The 21,634-nt window shown below is 41.9% G+C and overlaps 1 protein-coding gene across 2 annotated transcripts in view; it reads right to left on the bottom strand.

Annotated features, from left to right (window-relative positions):
- The window catches only part of LRP12 (LDL receptor related protein 12), an 87,273-nt gene that overhangs the window by 6,498 nt on the left and 59,141 nt on the right, over positions 1–21,634 (bottom strand). For both annotated transcript variants that reach the window (XM_045007368.1, XM_045007369.1), the window contains one exon: positions 797–1,898. In XM_045007368.1, the coding sequence (XP_044863303.1) occupies positions 797–1,898 (1,102 nt within the window). The remainder of the gene's footprint in view (positions 1–796; positions 1,899–21,634) is intronic.

The raw sequence follows: 21,634 nt of genomic DNA, 5'->3' as shown, positions 1-21,634 counted from the left end.
CCGAAGCTCCCATTAACTGCGGTTTTCCATTCCTGGCCAATGGGAGCTGTGGAGGGCAATGCCTGGAGGCGAGGGCAGCGCGTGGAGCCCTCTTCCCCGCTTCCCCCAGGGGCCACAAGGATGTGGTGCTGGCCACTTCCAGAAGCGTCACGGGCTGGATCCAAAGCCCCGAGGGGCCGGATCCAGCCCGTGGGCTGTAGTTTGCCCACCCCTGGGTTAGACCATATCAAGATTCATGTTATTTATGGTAGCAGAATTTTAAATTCAGTTTCATTACATGATTACACAATTCCAGTGCTACTCTCAGTATAGGACCGGTGACAAAAGCAGCATTCTAATTCATATTAAAATAAAGACAATTAAACACACTAGTCAGTGAGAGGCAGACACACTAAGAAAAAGAAGAGTGAGAAACCCTGGCACACGACAGTCCAAAACAGAACAAGCCGAACACACAGAAATGCTGCCAGTCAATCATGGCAACAATATTTAATTTTAATTTCCTTCAGAATGAGACCAGAGCCTGAAAATTAGCACCTTTTCATTTTTTTCTATTGGGCAACTAAATCAGATGTTTTAGCTGCCCACAAGCAATTGATCAAAATTATTCTTACCCATCATCCCCACCATCACTGCCAATAAGAACTTCAAAAATATAGGAGGGAAGAACACCTTTAGAAGTTACACAATACTAATAAGACCATTCTTATTGATATATGCTTATGTTAAATTGTTTACTGTATAAATTATATAATTACAATACTTTATCTTAACTTTGGGAGCATGTGCTACTTACCTTCGTTCAAACATCCTCAGTGAGTACAGCTTACAAGTACAGCCCAGTGCAATGACAAGCAGCAATCCACAGATAAGGCTCCCAATGACAGCTGCTGTTATTACTCTGGTGGGTACAATGACCGGGCAATTCTCTTCATCACTACCATCACCACAGTCATCTTGAGAATCACATACCCAGCTCTCAAATACACAGCGATTATTTTTACAGTGAAAATTTCCAGGTTGGCAAAAAAAGCAATTCTTCTCATCTGAGCCATTAGGGCAATGATTCTGATAGTTGCAGCGATCTGAACGAGGATAGCAAACACCATTTCGAGAGCAGGGAAACTCTTCTTTTTGGCACATGCTACAATTGGTTTCATCCCTTCCATTTGGGCAATGCCAATAGCCATCACAGCGCTGTTGCTCTGTGTAGCAACCCCAGTTCCCACCACATGGAATTTCCCATGGCAAACAGAAGCCATCCACTTGATATGTAGCATTAAATCCTCTTGCGGCATTTACTTTGTCAGCACAAAAATGCACTCTTATCTGCCCGGAAGAAGAAACAACTGTAAGGGGTGCATGAGAGTCAAATGCAGTTAACACACGCAAAAGCTTGCGTGGATTTTCCTCTAATCCATCATATATTTTGACATAGTCTCCATAACCAGCACCATCAAGTTTAAAGTCAGTGAAGCGCAAAATTACTTTGCGATGATCACCAGTGTCTATTAGCCAGGTGCAGTTGCTTCCAGGAGGATAAAAGTCTGGGTAATTGGGAGAATTGAAAGTACCATAAAAATATTTTAACCACTGCCCGCATGTTGGCACATCACAGTCTACTTCATCTCCTAAGTCAAGACAATCAATGTTTCCATCACATTTTAAAGATTCTGGAAGGCAAGTGTAAACTTTGGTGAAGCGAGAAAGACATTGAAACTGGTTGTAAGCACAAGGTTGAAAGGAAGAAGCTGTTGGAAGATTAGCTATGGCACAGATTTCTTCATCAGAGTTGTCTCCACATTCATCCATGTTATTACATTTCCAAGTTTCTGGAATGCATTTTCCATTAGCACAATGAAACTGGTTACAATCACATCTTGGTTCATCAGATTTTCCTGAAAACACACATTTAACAATTTGTAAATATAGGTAACTTCTATTAGACTCCAGTATTTTCCGGTCATCATTGCATATTAATTATAAATACCATGTGGTTACAGAGTACCGTACAACTATTTAGGTCTCTGTAAATCATTGCAACCCCAAATACATCCAAATATAATACAGTATTTTAAACAGCAAATTCTGCCAATATGACAGCTTGAGCTGGATTCTCAGCTTCTGTAAATCAATGGAGCTCCACTGAAGTCAACAGAGCCATGACAATTTACAACAGTAGAAAATCTGTCCCCCCTTGTCTGCACAAAGATGCACAAAATGATTAGATAACAAGGGTTAGATAAAAATCAATTCCCCCTCCCACCCAAACCATAAGATTGTCATGCCCTAGTAACTCTTAGGGAACAGGCTCTTTTTCACTAGAGCAGCAGGCTTCACTCCCCTTCACAGCATGTTGCATGCTTCCCAGCTCCTGCTCTGCAACCAGGAATCCACAGGACGGAGGAGGAGCTGGGAGCCATTATACCCCTCATCAACCCCTTCACAGGACCAAGAGGAAGACCACTCTCTTTGGCTGCTCCTACTCTTCTCCTGCCCACCCTCAAACAGATAGGAAGGCAGAGCCCAGCAGCAGGCAGGCAGAAAAGAAAACAAAAATATATAGCCAGGAAGCTGGAGATAGCAGGGGGTGGGCCTGATACCTGACAGGTATGCCTAGATCTTGATAGCCTCAGGAGGTACTAAAACCAGCATCAAGGTATTTAATACTGTATTCAGTATTAAGACCTATCCTGCGAGCCACACACTGTACTGGCCACTACTGTCTTCCAGAGCCATCTTTAGTTGCAATAACATTTCTCATCAAGGATTAATTTATTAAGAATCCACCTATACTCTGCTGTAAAGCATGGTTTGAGAACACTTATAATCTGGTTCTGTAATCAGGTTGGGACAAAAACATTAGAACCATGTTTAAATAAATGTGAACAGGTTTTTTAAAAAAAAGTTTTTGCCAAACCATGTTATAAGCTACGTTAGTTGGATCTGAAAGAATTCAAATGTGAAATCGCGGAACTATTAACTATGGTTTGTAACCTGTCCTTTAAATCAGCTTCTGTACCCAATGATTGGAAGATAGTTAATGTAACGTCAATATTTAAAAAGGGCTGAAGAGGTGATCCCGGCAATTACAGACCAGTAAGTCTAACATCAGTACCAGATCAACCACCAAATTAGTTGACACGATAGTAAAGAATAAAATGGTCAGACACATAGAACAATATAAATTGTTGGGCAAAAGTCAACTTGGTTTCTGTAAAGCGAAATCATGTCTTACTAATCCATTAGAGTTCTTTGAAGGGATCAACAAACATATGGACAAGGGGGATCCAGTGGATATAGTGTACTTAGATTTCCAGAAAGCCTTTGACAAGGTGTGATGTTATGAGTGTAATATAATATTTCATTGAAAGGTGACAGGGCCAGAAAGAGTTAATTAACTCACGGACTGACCTGACCCATGGGTGAACCTTAGGAACTGGCTAGGAAGATATGTAAATGAATAGAGCTTTGAAATGCAAGTCTGCATTGTTAGAGGTAGAAGGGTATATGTTTGCTCAGGTCTTGTGATGTAAGCAAACATGTCTTGTCTATTGCTATAGTTTTAATTCAAAGTCAAAAAAGGAATATTAACGTTTAGGAAGATACTTGAGTGAAATAGTATTATTATCTATTATTGTCTATGTGTCTCTTTGAAGATTGTGGTAACCTGTATCTGAACAGTTTAATGGGTAAATTACTCTGTGCTAATTACCAGGATGTTTGGGAGAAGGAGTTAAGCCTATTGTTTTCTTGGGCCGAAAGGCTGCTGGAAATGTATAAGAACCCCGGGATATGATCCTACTTCATCTCAGATCTGCTTTGGGTTTCAAGAGGGGGTACCCTTAAGCCACAAGGATTGAGATCCCCAGTCATTGGCTGGACTCACCCTGAATATGGACATTGGACTGTAACCTATGGACTATTTCTAAAAGGACTTTTGGCAACTACAAGCTCACCTTTGCTATGTATCTGAACCTCAAGAATTGAATTCAAGTCTGTCTGTATATTAATCTTTTAACCAACACTCACTCTCTTTTCTTTTTAAATAAAGTTTAGCTTAGTTAATAAGAATTGACTATAGCGTGTATTTTGGGTAAGATCTAAGTTGTAATTGAACCTGGGTATGTGGCTGATCCTTTGGGATTGGAAGAACCTTTTCTTTTATATGATGAGATAAGATTTTCAGGAATCTTCATCATATCTGACAGGTGTGTCTGAATGGAGGCCTGAGGCTGGGTACTTTAAGGGAACTGCGTTGTTTGGAATTCTGAGTAACCAGTGAGGTACTACAGAAGCTGTTTTGTGCTCATTGGTAAATCTAAGTATTGGAATAAACACCAGCGTATGGGGTTTGTCTGCCCTGTTTGGTTTGCAGTTCACCTTGATTGAGTGACCTCAGCTGGCTCCCACGGGCAGTACCGTCACACAAGGTCCCTCACCAAAATCTCTTATATAAATTATGTTGTCATGGAAAGATCCTTTCATGGACCGAGAACTGGTTAAAAGACATAGAACGAAGGGTAGGAATAAATGGTACATTTTCAGAATGGGGAGGGGTAACTAGTGGTGTTCCCCAAAGGTCAGTCCTAGGACCAATCCTATTCAACTTATTCATAAATGATGTGGAGAAAGGGGTAAAAAGTGAGGTGGCAAAGCTTGCAGATGATACTAAACTGCTCAAGATAGTTAAGACCAAAGCAGACTGTGAGACCTCCAAAAAGATTTCACAAAACTAAGTGATTGGGCAACAAAAAGGCAAATGAAATTTCATGTGGATAAATGTAATGCACATTGGTAAAAATAACCCCAACTATACATACAATATGATGGGGGATAATTTAGGTACAATGAATCAGGAAAGATCTTGGAGTCATCGTGGATAGTTCTCTGAAGACGTACACACAGTGTGCAGCGGCAGTCAAAAAAGCAAATAGGATGTTAAGAATCATTTAAAAAGGGATAGAGAATAAGATGGAGAATATCTTATTGCCCTTGTATAAATCCATGGTACGCCCATATCTTGAATATTGTGTACAGATGTGGTGGTCTCATCTCAAAAAAAGATATGCCGGCATTAGAAAATGTTCAGAGAAGGGCAACTAAAATGATTAGGGGTTTGGAACGGGAGAGATTTAAGAGGCTAGGACTTTTCAGCTTGGAAAAGAGGAGACTAAGAGGGGATATGATAGAGGTATATAAAATCATGAGTGGTGTGGAGAAAGTGAATAAGGAAAAGTTATTTACTTGTACCTATAATATAAGAACTAGGGGCGACCAAATGAAATTAATGAGCAGCCGGTTTAAAACAAAAGGAAGTTCTTCTTCACGCAACCTGTGGAACTCCTTGCCTGAGGATGTTGTGAAGGCTAGGACTATAACAGGGTTTAAAAGAGAACTACATAAATTCATGGAGGTTAAGTCCATTCATGGCTATTAGCCAGGATGGGTTAGGAATGTTGTCCCTAGCCTCTGTTTGTCAGAGGATGGAGATGGATGGCAGGAGAGAGATCACTTAATCATTACCTGTTAGGTTCCCTCCCTCTGGGGCACGTGACATTGGCCACTGTCGGTAGACAGGATACTGGGCTGGATGGACCTTTGGTCTGACCCAGCATGGCCGTTCTTATGACCCATATTTATAAAGCTCCCAGGTACTGTTTAAAAGTTGTATGACGGATGGACTCTGTACAGCACATCCTCAGGAACTTAGCTTGATGAACACAGCTTTAAACAGTATTAGTAGACACAAGGTATTTAAAAGAAAGAAATAGAGAGGCTGTATTCTCCAATGGTTAGGGCACAGGACTATGACTCAGGAGATGTAGGTTGTATTTCCAGCTCCACTAATGATCTGCTGAGTGACTGTGGGCCAAGTCACTTCTCTGTTCCTCTCCTTCAACCTAAACATCTAATACTATCCTGCAAAAGATCAATTAAATATGAAGTTTATCATCTAAGCAATTAAAAAGGAAAGGAACAGAGTTAAAGGATGACACAGCACCTCTGGCATTTTAAAATCTAAAGGCTTTTTAAAAAAAAATACACAGAAAAATAAAAAGCAAACAAGTCATAAACCCAGTGAGCACTGCCAAAGAGTGCTTAACTGACAAACAGATAGGCATGTAGTGAGAGCAGGGCACAGAAGGGATATGAAATCAGACAGTGATTGCTCTTTAGAAAATGCTGATCTTGTTAGGGCAGCAACTAAAGGAAAATTAGATTTGTTATTAGTGACACTGCCTTGTTTCACTGATAAAATACCGTTTATTAGCACATCAAAATATTTAACTAAATGAACAGATTGACTTTTTTTTTTAAAAAGCCTTTTCACTGGCAATAAATATAAACAACTGCAAATTAGCAGCTTGTTGTCTCTGTACAACCCCAACCATTACAGCACAACTACAGTTTGGAGTTACCAAGGTGTGTGTGTTTGAGAATTTGAGATAAATTCCCAAAGAACCTAATGAAGGCCATGTGACCTAGATAGATAGATAGATAGCCAGCCAGCCAGCCAGCCAGCCCTGGTCCTGCAATTGGATCGATGTGGATGAACTGTTGGGCCTGCACTGATCATATTGCAAGATTGCAAACAGTTTCCTTTAGTAATAACTAAAGAAAGTTTTTTTTAAATCCTCAGTATTCTGAATACATAAATGGAAAACGGTTAGTTGAGCAACAAGACAGAATACAGTTTCTGAGAGTTACTGGCGCTGAAAGAGGCAAGAATTAAAAGTACTACCATAATAATGAAGGCAGAAGTGATTTATATCTAAGCTTCGACTTTCACATGCTTTTAAACTTTTTGGAAAAAGTTACCCATTTGGATGAAAAAGTTTTTCTGCTATTCCTTAAAAGAACAACAATTCTAATTACACAAAGCATTATGGCTAAGGACAGTTATAACTGTTGTGCCTTTAAATCAAGCTCCTCAGGACACAGACCTTGTTACTGGTTTGGCATGTTTACCTAACATACAGCACCACATTCACTATTGGATAACTTTAAATACAAGAGCATTTAATCCTTTTAAAATTTATTTGTATTAACATAGCACCTAGAGATGGACCAGGACCCACCGTCCTAGGTGCTGTATAAACAGAACAAAAAGACAGTCCCAGCCCCAAAGAGCTTACAATCTAAATACAACATAAGAGACAACAGATGGATACAAACAAGGGAGTACAAGGGAACAATGAGACAATATTAGGCAGCATGACAGACAGTGGCATCAGTGCATCCACGGCCAAACATTTCTCTAAGTTTTTCGTAGGCATGGAATCATAGAAACGTAGAGCTAGAAGGAACCCTAAGATGTCATCTAATGTCCATGCCTCTGCACTGAGACAGGATTAAATAAACCAAGACCATCACCAACATGTGTTTGTCTAACCTATTCTTAAAAACCTTCAGTGAATGGATTTCCACAATCTCCCTAGTTAACCCGTTCCTAGGGAAGTAGTGGAATCACAGCAAAGGAGAGTTTTAAGGATGGATCTGAAGGACAATAAGGTAGATTTGTGGATGTTTACCAGAAGCATTTCCCAAATGTGAAGGGCAGCATGGGAAAATGAATGAAGATGCCAGTTTGGAAATTTAACAAGTGGGCAACAGAAACTTGTATCGTGGGCCAACCATAGGCCAGAGACAACATCTCAATATGATGAAACAAGATAGGTAGGGTGGGAGTCAGGCAGTGAATGGCGTTGACAGTGAAGACAAGCAGCTTGTATTTGATAATTTTTAGTTATTGAGGCTGCCAGCCAAGTAAAATGCTCACTGGCGATTCATGTTTTATACTATTGTGTGTTTTAATGCTACTGGAAGCTGTAATGAAAACAGATGTTTGAGTGAGCTTAGAAAGGGTTTGGGTGGTGCGGAGTCAAGTATAACAGCCAGAACTAGAGCAGACAAACCAGAATGAGTGAACAGAAGAACAGCAGAGATCCCAGGGGATTCAAAGCATCTAGTAAGCCATATATGGATTAACTAGGAACAAATCATGCCAAACCAGCTTGATTTCCTTCTTTGACAAGGTAAGTAGTTTGGTGGATAGGGGAAACATGGTGGACATAATATACCTGAACTTTAGCAAAGCTTCTGAAAGTCCCACACGACATTTTCATAAGTAAGTTGGAGATATGCGGGCTTGGTAGAACTACCATTAAGCGGATACATAATTGGTTAAACTATCGCAAACAAAGAGTTAGCTATTAATGGAATGATGTCAGATTGGAGGGATGTCTCAAGTGGGGTTTCACAGGGATATGTTCTGGGTCCGGTGTTACTTAACTTCTTTATTACCTGGAGGTAGGAAGAGAGAACATACTGATCACATTTGCAGACAAGACAAAGCTGGGGCAGGGGGGAGGATGCCAACACTTTGGAGAATAGAGATAAAATTAAAAAGGGTCTTGACAAATTGGAGAACTGGACTATAGACGACAAAATTAAATTAAAAGACAAATGTAAGGCGCTACACTCAGGGAAGAAAAACCAAATGCACAAACACAGAATGGGGGAAAACTGGCTTGTCAGCAGTACTGCTGAGAAGGATCTGGGAGTTGTGATGGATCACAACCTCAACACGAGTCTACGATGCAATGCTGTCGCAAAAAACCAAATGCAATTTGGGTTTCATTAACAGCGGCATAGCATGCAAGTCATGGGAGATGATAGTACTTCTGTATTTGGCACTGGTTAGGCCTCAGCTGGAGTACGGTGTCCAATGCTGGACACCAATGTACAGAAAGGATGTAGAGAAACTGGAAAGGATCCAGAGGTGAGCGATAAAGATGATCAAAGGGATGGAATGCAAGCCATATGAGCCAACTGGGTAGGTTTAGTTTGGAAGTGAGGCAATTAAGGGGCAGACATGATAGTGATCTTGAAATACTTGAAAGACTGCCATAAAAAAGATGGAGAAAAATTCTCTCTTGCCACAGAGGGCACGACAAGAGACAATGGGTCAAACTACAGCATAGCAGATTTAGATTAAATTTTAGGAAAAAACTTCCTAACAGTAAGAACAGTAGGACAATGGAACAAACTGTCTAGGGAGGTCATGGAATCTCCTTCACTGGAGGTTGGATAGCCATCTGTCTTGGATGGTCCAGACAATAAATCCTGCATCTTGGTCAGGGGCTACATTAGATGACCCTTACAGCCCCTTCTAGCCCTATGGGTTTATGATTCTATGATACACAGACAGAACTGAGAGGGGAGTAGCAGACATGAACCAAGGAATATAAGAGATGGGGGCTATGACAGTGCTCTTTGGTCTAGCCGACAAATGTATAAGAAACCGTTAGCCACCTTTCTATAACTGTTGTTCTTAGAGATGTGTTGCACACATCCATTCCACTCTAGGTGTGCAAGTGCTTTGTGCACAGATGTCAGAATGTTTTTTCCCCTCAGTGGTACCTGTAGGGACAGCTTGAGAGCCCTGTGTTGCCACGTGCCACTGCATGCTGGTATAAGAGGGCGGATCCACCTGCCAACACTCCCTTTGTACTGGACATACTCTGATAGAGAGGGGAAGGCTGGCGAGTCATGGAATGGATATGTGCAACGTATCTTAATGAACTATAGTTATGGTAAGATAGGTAACCATTTCTTTTTTGAGTGATGGCACATGTCAGTTCCACTGTAGGCGACTCAACTATACAGCTACAGAGGGGGGTTTGGAGTCCATCTGAACAGTGATTGTAAAACCACCTGTCTGAAGCTGGCAACGTCTTTGAACTGCCAGGTAATAGTGTAATGAGAAGTGAAGGTGTTGGCTGAAGACCAATTTGCTGTTTTACAAATGTCTGCAATTGGTACTCAAACCAGGAAAGCTGCAGAAGCTGCTGGTGCTCTAGTGGAATGCACCAGTATTTTAGCTGCTGGGGTCGTGTTAGTTAGTTGGTAGCATAAATGAATGCAGGAAGAGATCCAGAACATTCTCTAGAAAGAAACTGTATTGCCCTTAACTCTGTCCACAACTGTGACAAACACCTGCGTAGAAGTCTGGAATTATTTAGTACACTCTAGGTAGAAAGTTAATGCTCTTTTCACATTGAATGAGTGAAGCCTTTCTTCATGCATATGTGATGGGGTTTGGGAAAAAATGTGGGCAAACAGATGAGATTACTTCTGTAAGGATTTTTGGGTGCAGCCTGAGATAAACCTTATCCTTATAAAAAAAATTGTAGGTGTGGGTAAAGAAGAGCAAGTCACAAGGGCTTCAAAGGAGGGTCCCACTAGACTTGCCAGGACTTAGCTGAGATCCATAGGAGGGATGGGGTCCCACACTTGAGGTTATAATCTGGCCAGGCCCTTCAGGAATTGAGTAAAATGTGGTTGGAGAAAAGGGGCTCATTAGCCACCCATATACAGAAAGCTGAGATAGCAGTCAAATGCACCCTTACAGAACTAACTGATTCTGTTTTAGTCCAGCACAACAGGAAGGGATGCTTGCTGAGAAGATACACCTTTCTCATGAGACCAAATGGAGAAGCACTTATATTTAGCCAGGTAAGTGATCCTAGTTGAGAGTTTTCCACTATTTAGAAGTACCTCTTTGACATTCTGTGAGCAAAACCTTTCAAAGGCCATCAGTCAAAGGATCCATACTGTGAGATGAAGAGCATGGAGGCTAGAGTGCAGAATGTGGCTGTCGTCTTGGGAAATTATGTCTGGATCCAACGGGAGGGATAGGAGGTGGCTCTATCAACAGTGTCAGTAGGGGTGGGTACCAATATTGACAGGGCCACACTGGTGCTATAAAGATGAGATGAGCATGATTCTTCTTTTTTTATGGATTCTACTCTGAGGAGCAAAGGAATTGGAGGGAAGGTATATAGAAGGCAATTCTCCCAAGACAGGATAAAGGCATCTACTAGGGAGCCTGGGCTGAGACTACCACTTTGGGAATCCACCCCAAGTTGGAAGATGGCCCATGCTATGTCTGGGCATAATGATCATTTGTGTTGATCAGTGAAGGATCAGCTTAGTTGATCTGCCATTGTATTCTGTTTCCCCAGAAGGTAAGTATCATAGAATCTCAGGGTTGGAAGGGACCTCAGGAGGTCATCTAGTCCAACCCCCTGCTCAAAGCAGGACAAAACCCAACTAAATCATCCCAGCCAGGGCTTTGTCAAGCCTGACCTTAAAAACCTCTAAGGAAGGAGATTCCACCACCTCCCTAGGTAACCCATTCCAGTGCTTCACCACCCTACTAGTGAAAAAGTTTTTCCTAATGTCCAACCTAAACCTCCCCCTCTGCAACTTGAGACCATTACTCCTTGTTCTGTCATCTTCTACTATTGAGAACAGTCTAGATCCATCCTCTTTGGAACCTCCTTTCAGGTAGTTGAAAGCAGCTATCAAATCCTCCCTCATTCTTCTCTTCTGCAGGCTAAACAATCTCAGTTCCCTCAGCCTCTCCTCATAAGTCATGTGCTCCAGCCCCCTAATCATTTTTGTTGCCCTCCGCTGGACTCTCTCCAATTTATCCACATCCTTCTTGTAGTGTGGGGCCCAAAACTGGACACAGTACTCCAAATGAGGCCTCACCAGTGCTGAATAGAGGGGAATGATCACGTCCCTCGATCTGCTGGAAATGCCCCTACTTATACAACCCAAAATGCCATTAGCCTTCTTGGCAACAAGGGCACACTGTTGACTCATATTCAGCTTTTCATCCACCGTAACCCCTAGGTCCCTTTCTGCAGAACTGCTGCCCAGCCATTCGGTCCCTAGTCTGTAGCAGTGCATGGGATTCTTCCGTCCTAAGTGCAGGACTCTGCACTTGTCCTTGTTGAACCTCATCATGTTTCTTTTGGCCCAATCCTCTAATTTGTCTAGGTCCCTCTGTATCCTATCCCTACCCTCCAGCGTATCAACCACTCCTCCCAGTTTAGTGTCGTCTGCAAACTTGCTAAGGGTGCAGTCCACACCATCCTCCAGATCGTTAATGAAGATATTGAACAAAACTGGCCCCAGCACCGACCCTTGGGGCACTCCACTTGATACCGGCTGCCAATTAGACATGGAACCATTGATCACTACCCGTTGAGCCCGACCATTTAGTCAGTTTTCTATCCACCTTACCGTCCATTCATCCAGCCCATACTTCTTTAACTTGCTGGCAAGAATACTGTGGGAGACTGTATCAAAAGCTTTGCTAAAGTCCAGAAATAGCACATCTACTGCTTTCCCCTCATCCACAGAGCCGGTTATCTCATCATAGAAGACAATTAGGTTAGTCAGGCATGACTTGCCCTTGGTGAATCCATGCTGACTGTTCCTGATCACTTTCCCCTCCTTTAAGTGGTTCACAATTGATTCCTTGAGGACCTGCTCCATGATTTTTCCAGGGACTGAGGTGAGACTGACTGGCCTGTAGTTCCCTGGATCTTCCTTCTTCCCTTTTTTAAAGATGGGCACTACATTAGCTTTTTTCCAGTCATCCGGGACCTCCCCCGATCGCCATGATTTTTCAAAGATAATGGCCAATGGCTCTGCAATCTCATCGGCCAACTCCTTTAGCACCCTCGGATGCAGTGCATCCGGCCCCATGGACTTGTTCTCGTCCAGCTTTTCTAAATAGTCCCGAACTATTTCTTTCTCCACAGAGAGCTGGTCACCTCCTCCCCATACCGTGCTGCAGAGTGCAGCTGTTTGGGAGCTGACCTTGTCTGTGAAGACAGAGGTAAAAAAAAACCATTGAGTACAATAGCTTTTTCCACATCCTCTGTCACTAGGTTCCCTCCCTCATTCAGTAAGGGGCCCACACTTTCCTTGACTTTCTTCTTGTTGCTAACATACCTGAAGAAACCCTTCTTGTTACTCCTAACATCTCCGGCTAGCTGCAACTCCAAGTGTGATTTGGCCTTCCTAATTTCACTCCTGCATGCCTGAGCAATACTTTTATACTCCTCCCTGGTTATTTGTCCAATCTTCCACTTCTTGTAAGCTTTTTTTTGTGTGTTTAAGACGAGCAAGGATTTCACTGTTAAGCCAAGCTGGTCGCCTGCCATATTTACTTTTCTTCCTACACATCGGGATGGTTTGTTCCTGCAACCTCAATAAGGATTCTTTAAAATACAGCCAGCTTTCCTCGACTCCTTTCCCCGTCATGTTATTCTCTCAGGGGACCTTGCCCATCAGTTCCCTGAGGGAGTCGAAGTCTGCTTTTCTGAAGTCCAGAGTCTCTACCTCAATATAACGCGACCTGATATAACAGGAATTTGGATATAACACGGTAAAGCAGTGCTCTGGTGGGGCAGGGCTGTGCACTCCGGCGGATCAAAGTTCAATATAACGCGGTTTCACCTATAACACAGTAAGATTTTTTGGCTCCCGAGGACAGCGTTATATCGGGGTAGAGATGTAGCTTTAAGGTGAATTGAGTGGGCTACAGAAGAGTCCTGACAGAGTTAGTTTGATTGCGCTCCTCTTTGCCTGTTTAGGTAAAACATGGTCGCTGAGTTGTCTATCAGAATCAATAGATCTTTTCCCCACTATGTGGGGGAGGAAGATTGAGTAGTGTAACCCTAAGGATTAATCTGCTGGCCTGTATAAATATATCTTTCTTATAAATTTGACTATTTGATGTAACAGGCTTATAGATTTATATTAAAAATAAGTTTGGCTGTAATGCAAGAGACCTACCTACAGACCAAAACCCTGTATGTTAAGCTAATGCGAAGTTAACACATTTTGCGACTCTTATCCAGAAGAGTAAAATTAGACAAAACACCCACGCAGATGTCTAGAGACTTTTGCCTGAACCAATAACAATGGAGGGTGGAAAAAAGGGGATTTTTGCCCACAAATCTAACAAGTACACCACAAATGCGTACATACCTGACATCCATACGCACATACATACTTGCCTATGGGGTAAGCGTACCCTAACATTTCTGTGGGGGGGAAGGATGAAATGTGGGCATAAGAGGAAGGATTTCCGACCAATGCCCTATAAAAAGGCGAGGCAGCTCGCCATTAAAAGGCAATCTACTCCTGTCTACTCTTCATTGCCTCCACCTTCAACTACGTATCGATGCTACCCATCTATGACGACTATTAACTATTAATAGGCCTGTCAAACAGATAGTAAGGGTTAAGAAGTTCACCTAGCCTAGCTGACACTTGACCAGGGGAACCAATGGGGGGGACAGGATGTTTCAAAAGGAAGGAGGGAAGTTCCCTTTGTCTTGGTCAGTTTCAGTTTTGGCCGGAGTGGAAAAGATCAAGGAACTAGCCTCTTATCAGAGTAGTGAGTATTAGAAACGAATAAATAGGTTTATATTTATTTTCTTTGGTGACTTTGTCTTTATGCAATTAGAGGAATAATCAAATTGGGGATTCTTTTGTGTACTAAGTTTTTGCCCGGGGAACATCCTCTGTGTTTTGAATCTGTTGTCTGTGAGAGTAGCTGGTATGCTAATCTCTCCCAAAGGATTTAAAAAGTAGTACCTTTTTTTTTTTTTTTTTAAGTACATCAGAAGCAGGAAGCCTGCTAAACAACCAGTGGGGCAATGGACGATCGAGATGCTAAAGGAGAACTTAAGGACAATAATGCCAGTGTGGAGAAACTAAATGAGTTCTTTGCATCAGTCATTCACGGTTGAAGATGTGAGAGAGATTCCCAAATATGAGCCATTCTTTTTAGGTGACAAATCTGAGGAACTGTCCCAGATTAGGGTGTCATTACAGGTGTTTTGGAACAAACTGATAAATTAAACAGTAATAAATCACCAGGACTAGATGGTATTCACCCAAGAGTTCTGAAGGAACTCAAATGTGAAATTGCAGAAATACTACAACTGTGGTTTGGTAACCCATAATTTATATCAGCTTCTGTACCAAATGACTGGAGGATAGCTAACGTGATGTGATTTTTTAAAAAAGGGCTTCAGAGGAGACTCTGGCAATTACAGGCCGGTAAACCTGACTTCAGAACCAGGAAAAATGGTTGAAACTATAATAAAGAACAAAATTGTCAGACACATAGATAAACATAATTTGTTGGGGGAATAGTCAACATGGTTTCTGTAAAGGGAAATCATGCCTCGCCCAATCTATAAAATTCTTTGAGAGGGTCAACAAGCATGTGGACAAGGGAGATCCAGTGGATAGAGTGTATTTAGATTTTGAGAAAGCCTTTGACAAAGTCCCTCACCTAATGCTCGTAAGCAAAGTAAGCAGTCATGGGATAAGAGGGAGGGTTCTCTCATGGACTGATAACTGGTTAAAAGATAGGAAACAAAAGGTAGGAATAAATGGTCACTTTTCAGAATGGAGAGAGGTAAATAGTGGTGTCCCCCTGGGGTCTGTACTGGGACCAGTCCTATTCAACATATTCATAAATTATCTGGAAAAAGGGGTAAACAGTGAGGTGACAAAATCTGCAGATAATACAAAACTACTCAAGATAGTAAAGTCCCAGGTAGACTGCAAAGAGCTACAAAAGGATCTCTCAAAACTGGGTGACTGGGCAACAAGATGGCAGATGAAATTTAATGTTGATAAATGCAAAGTAATGCACATTGAAAAACATAACCCTAACTCTATATATAAAATGATGGGGTCTAAATTAGCTGTTACCACTCAAGAAAGATCTTGGGAGTCATTGTGGATAGTTCTCTGAAAACATCCACTCAATGTGCAGCAGCAGTCAAAAAAGCTAACAGAATGCCGAGCATCATTAAGAAATAGATAGATAAGACAGAAAATATATTGACTCTATATAAATCCATGGTACACCCACATCTTGAATACTGCGTGCAGATATGGTTGCCCCATCTCAAAAAAGATGAGAATTAGAAAAGGTTCAGAAAAGGACAACAAAAATAATTAGGGGTATGGAACGGCTGCTGTATGAGGAGAGATTAATAAGACTGGACTTTTCAGCTTGGAAAAGAGATGATTAAGGGCAGATATGATAAAGGTCTATAAAATCATGAATGGTGTGGCGAAAGTAAATAAGGAAGTGTTATTTACTTCTCATAACACAAGAACCAGAGGCCACCAAATGAAATTAATAGGCAGCAGGTTTAAAACAAACATAACGAGATTTTTTCACACACTCACAGTCAACCTGTGGAACTCCTTCCCAAAGGATGTTGTGAAGCGCAAGACTAACAGGGTTCAAAAAAGAACTAGGTAAGTCCATGGATGATAGGTCCATCAATGGCTATTAGCCAGGATGGGCAGGAATGATGTCCCTAGCCTGTTTGCCAGAAGCTGGGATGGGCGACAGGGGATGGATCACTTGATGATTACCTGTTCTGTTCATTCCCTCTGGGTTAACCTGTCATTGGCCACTTTCAGAAGAAAGGATACTGGGCTAGATGGACCTTTGGTCTGACCCAGTATGGCCGTTCTTATGTTCTTAATAAAGTTTGCAACCAAACAAGTCTAGCCTTTTTGAGTCCTTGATTTTAGGGGTGGAGGCTTGTCATCTGTCTTTCCCACTTGTTGGCAGCCGCCATCATAAAGGAATCCGGGAGAGGATTAGTTTAAAAATACTCATACCTGTTAGAGAGGATGAAGTATCTCCTCTCAGCTTGTTTTGCTGTGGGAGTCAGTGTCTGCCAAAGAATCTTGACTGGGTCCACAACTTCCTTGTTGATTGGCAGAGGTGGCCGACACTAGGATGTCTACCAACTTGTGAGAACTCACATACCTCTTCTGTCTGGGTGCCAAGAACTGAGGCCACTCATTGGGAGGTCTTGGTGGTCCTTGTGGTCTTCTGGAGGAGGTGACTCTCCCACTCAGTCAATAGCTTCATCTGGTGAAGAAGAGGATGCAACCAGCATCTGAGGTGGCAGCAACTTCATAATCTGTGATGGAGAATCTACTCGACAAGGGGCTGATTGGCCGGGGTCTGTCACACTACTGGCCACTGGAGAGTGATGTTCTTAGTACCTGGTCCCTATATCAACATCAGGTACTAGGGAATGACGTTTCTGGTGCCATCACATCTGATGCGCTCCCCATGAGTGTCAAGATGAGGTCCTGGCTGCAGGACAGACATCCCATGGAGCCCAGAGTGGCCACCAGTATGGACCTGAGACCCATCCCTGTCTGGGCCATTGCCCCTTCAGAAAAGGCCACTGTTGGTGTTGCAGCATTGTTCATGATCCTGATGATCTTAAAGGAGAGTAAGCGCTGTGTCCCAGCCTTGGATGAGGAATCAGAGGCTTCTGATGATGGAGGCTCTGATGCAAGTGGTACCAGAGAAAGGTATCCTAAACCTGGAAATGGTGGTACTGGAGAAACCATGGGAGGTATCCCTTTTGATAAAATTGGTTTGAGAAGAGATCTAAGTAGCAGTACTGTGGGTTCTCTGTGAGGTGAGGAGGAACCAGTTGGACAGTTTCAAATGCGAACTGATACTAAGAGGCTAAGCAAGACTCTTGCAGATATATATGTATAACACCCCAGACTGCTGGCCCCTCAAATGTTTCTCGGGGACTGGCACAGGCTCCAAAGGCAGCAAACCCCTCTTAGGAGGTGAGGCTTCTGGAGAAGTTGTGAGCCTCACCCTGAGTAGAGTCCTCACCTCTGTCTTAAATCAGTACAGAGGTAGATGAATGAGACGCTGAGCCAGAGGAAGTTCTGGGTCTCTTCTTTCGTACTGGAGAACTATGAGCCTGGTGGAGCATGCCATACCAATGCTGAAGTACTTGAAGCACTCTCTCAATGTGATGACTTGGCTGGGGGGAGCGTCAAAGTGCTGCTTCCGTAGGCAAGCACTTAAGCCTCACTGCTCTATCCTTTTTTGAATGGGGTTTGACACCCTTGCCAATGTAACACTTGTCACTAACGTGGCCCACACCCAAGCACTTCTAAGTGAATGAGGACTACTGACTGGCACAGGCTTTGAACGTGTCCCACAGGACTTAAATCCTAGGGAGCGAGGCATCATTCCAGTACTGAGCCTGGTACCAAAAGGAAAGAATTGGTCCCAAAAAACACAAACAAAAACCTGGCATTAACTTACTTGAAAAACTAACTAACAAACAATAATTAATTTCAACTATTTACAATGAGTGAGGGATGTACCTGAGTAAACAAGTCTGAGACTGCTCCAACAATTGTTACTGGAGATATCAAGGCACTGAGGAGGGTTAGGAGCAGCTCCACCCTCTTATACCAGCGCGCAGTGTTGTGCAGCGACAGGGGTGACACGTGAGTCACCCCGACAGGCACTACTGAAGGAAGAAAATCTCCAACATCTGTGCATAAGGCGCGCACACACCTACAGTGGAACTGACATGTGCCATCACTCAAAGAGGAACATGTTGAAGCTGGACATGTTTAGATTAGAAATAATGTGTAAGTTTTTAACATTGAGGGTAATTAATCACAGAAAAATCTTAAGGGCTGTTGTGGAGTCTCCATCACTGGAAATTCTTAACTCAAGGCTGGATGTTACTCTAAAAAATATGCTCTAGTTTGAACAGGAATTAAGTCACACAAGTCCTATGATTTGTGTTATACAAGAGGTTAAGACTTGATGATCACAAGGGCCCCTTCTGGGCTTATGATCTATGAATTACCAAACTCGCCAAGAAGGGTGCTCATTAACACTGGTTTTAATGGTGGCCTAAATACATTTCCTCATCAGCTGATTTTGTGATATAGACACTCCAACTCCATTCCTATACAGATTAATGATCAGATACTGTTATTGAACTAGCTAACTGACCCAAATCAAGTAGACTCCTCATTCCCTGCTGCAATATCTAATTCTAGCATGCACTAATTTAGTTTATATCTGGGTACCTGAAGTATTGTACTGAGGTGTACTTTTCCCTTTTGTAAGTCAGGGCTTGTCTACATTACCTGCTGGATCGACGGGCAGCGATCAATCAAATGGGGGTCGATTTATCACATCTAGTCTAGATGTGATCAATCGACCGCCAAGTGCTCTCCTGTCGACTCCAGTATTCCACCAGGGCGAGAGGCACAGGCAGAGTCGACGGGAGAGCGTCAGCCATTGACTTACCGCAATGAAGACTCCACTGTAAGTAGATCTAAGTACGCTGACTTTAGCTACGTCATTCAGGTAGCTGAAGTTCCGTAACTTAGATCGATCCCCCCTCCTAGTGTAGACTAGGCCTAAGTAAGCCACCACAGGTCCTATAGGTCTGTTGACATGACAAGATACCATTACTACTTATTTTCAGACTGTTTGATTTTTTATTTTGTCATCATTTCTCTACTCATGATTAGGTATCATACTACATGGCACACAACTAATAATTTTTAGTCATGATTATGCACTATACACTTCTATTAATAAGAGATTTCATATTAAGAAACATACATGGGTACTTTTAGTGCTGCACACAATTATCAGATGTCAGTTATCTAGATGAAGTTTGTATTCTTTAGCCACTGCAGAAGTACAAACTAAGGGCCTAATGTTGCAACCTTTACTCATGGCAAATATATCCATTTAAGTTAATCACATCTTATACTGTGTTTTCTACCGATCATCTGGAAAGAAACAACATATTGACCGTTGTCTCAGCTATACCGTAGACTTGATTCAGTGAAGTGACAGCTCTGATTCCCTCTGCAATAGCTACTTAAATGTACACAACGGCTGGTATGTTTGAATGCTCAGAGGAAACTGTGTTTGTGTTTCAAGATCTCCCTGTACAAACAGCAGGGTTCACACAGAGACAAGATCTGTGCGCGTCTCCCAGTCCTTCCTTCTGCAGGGGACACTTGAGGACTGCTTTAGTCAACTGAAGCAGCTACCGTACTAAATTTAAAGTTGAACATCTTCAAAACAATGCCACAAGTTGAAAGGAAACTAATAGCTCAGGACCAAAATTTAGATTTATGTAAAGACTGGGTCTAACAACATAAATTAGTACAAATATTTTAAATTAAAAAATGCCTGAAAACAGTTTTAGCTTTAAGCATTCCTTGAAGTGTTTGCAACTCAAACACTACAGCAATGCACTGGTGCAAAAACAATTTAAAATCAAGGTAAACTAAGTACAACTGGATTATTTGTATTGTCTAAAGTGAGTAAAATGCATTAAGTTAAAAAGCAGCATAAATCATGAGAGGTTAGGTCTGTATATCCATCCATGCAATACAGGATTGTTTTATTTCCTCAGGAGTAAAATCAAGGGTGTGCAGGACACAAGGCATGATAGTCTGAAGTACTTATTTTCCTGTTAAGTTTGCTGTATCCTTCTCATTGCTTAGAGTTAATTCTATTTTGCTTCAGCTTCTCTGAAAGAATTACTCTAACACCATGTCATCATACAAAATGTACATCAGATGATAGCCTCTCTTGCCCTTCTTTTAAAGGCAGAGAGCAACCTGGCAATCTACTCTCTGTCCTGCTACCAGCTTCTCTTTCTCTCCAATGGAAAAAGTGGCAGCTCAAGAATTGCCCTCCAGACTGGGCAAGGAGTCCTGTCTATTACCTACACACTCTGTCTATTACCTACTGATGTAGGAGCAGGATTTTATAATGTCCCATAAGAATTAATGTATGATTTGATTTCATCCTGTCAGCCATCCTTTCTGAATAGCAGAAAGGAATGACAGACCAGAACAATCCTTACGACTGATTATGGTCACCTTTTTGTTTTAGGATAAGTTATAACGTCTACTATGGTTTCCTGTATGTATTACAAACTAGGCACTCTAGTTAAAGATACATTTCTTTGTTTTAAGGCTTTAGTAAGTAAGAGACAGGACCTTGTATTGTATCTATGTTAAGGAGATTAGAGGAATGTTGAGGGCCTGAAGCCCCAATGTGAATTGTTTTAGTTATAAGATTTAGCAAGGCTTGATTTACAATGTATTCTGCTAAATATACAATACTGCGGTCTGTATACCTTTGAAGGTTTCTGTAAGAGATTGTTTGTGTGAATGATGAATGCATGCATCAGGAAAAGATAAGGTGTGAAAGCCATCACAAATGTCCAGATGGTCAAGAAAAAGTGAGAGACTTGGAAAGACCAGGAGACAATCAGAAAATATCCATTGTATCTAATGCTAAACATGTTAGCAGCATTGACGACCTCAGAGGTGAGGCAGGCACCCCAGAAGGCGAGACAACAAATAGAGGATAACGATGGGAAGCCTAACAATAACCATCAAATGATAACACCACTTAAGGACTAATGATTACAGGATGACATTGCAAAATGCATGGACTCAAATAGGAATTTACAACTATAAAGCTGGGGTGTTTCGCCATGGAACTCTGGGTTCAGCCTTGGAGCATCGGATTGCGACTGAGAAGAGCCCAGCTCCACACTCGTGCTCAATCTAACTGGCCATTAGATTGACTCGAGCCACAACAGACTGGTAACTATAAATATCACTGCAGGTGTAGGGTGTGGGTGTGTGTGGATGTGTGTGTGTAGCATATACTAACGGTTGTATTTTCAATAAATGCTGCGTATTTGCCTTCCTCTATAAAGATCCTGTGTGCTTTGTATGAGCGTAACACTAAGGATTATCTAATAGGTCATATGCACAGAGAATAATTTATCAGAAAGAGATTAAATGTGTGCATTTTCGCATGCACAACTGTTAACCTAGTACCAAGTTTGGAGGTGGACTAAGTACTCAATTATACCAAGTCTGAAATTCA

The sequence above is a fragment of the Mauremys mutica genome, chromosome 2, assembly GCF_020497125.1.
Source record: "Mauremys mutica isolate MM-2020 ecotype Southern chromosome 2, ASM2049712v1, whole genome shotgun sequence".
Lineage (NCBI taxonomy): Eukaryota > Metazoa > Chordata > Testudines > Geoemydidae > Mauremys > Mauremys mutica.
The sequence above is the reverse complement of the archived record's forward strand: the minus strand, read 5'-3'. Positions and strand labels throughout refer to the sequence as shown.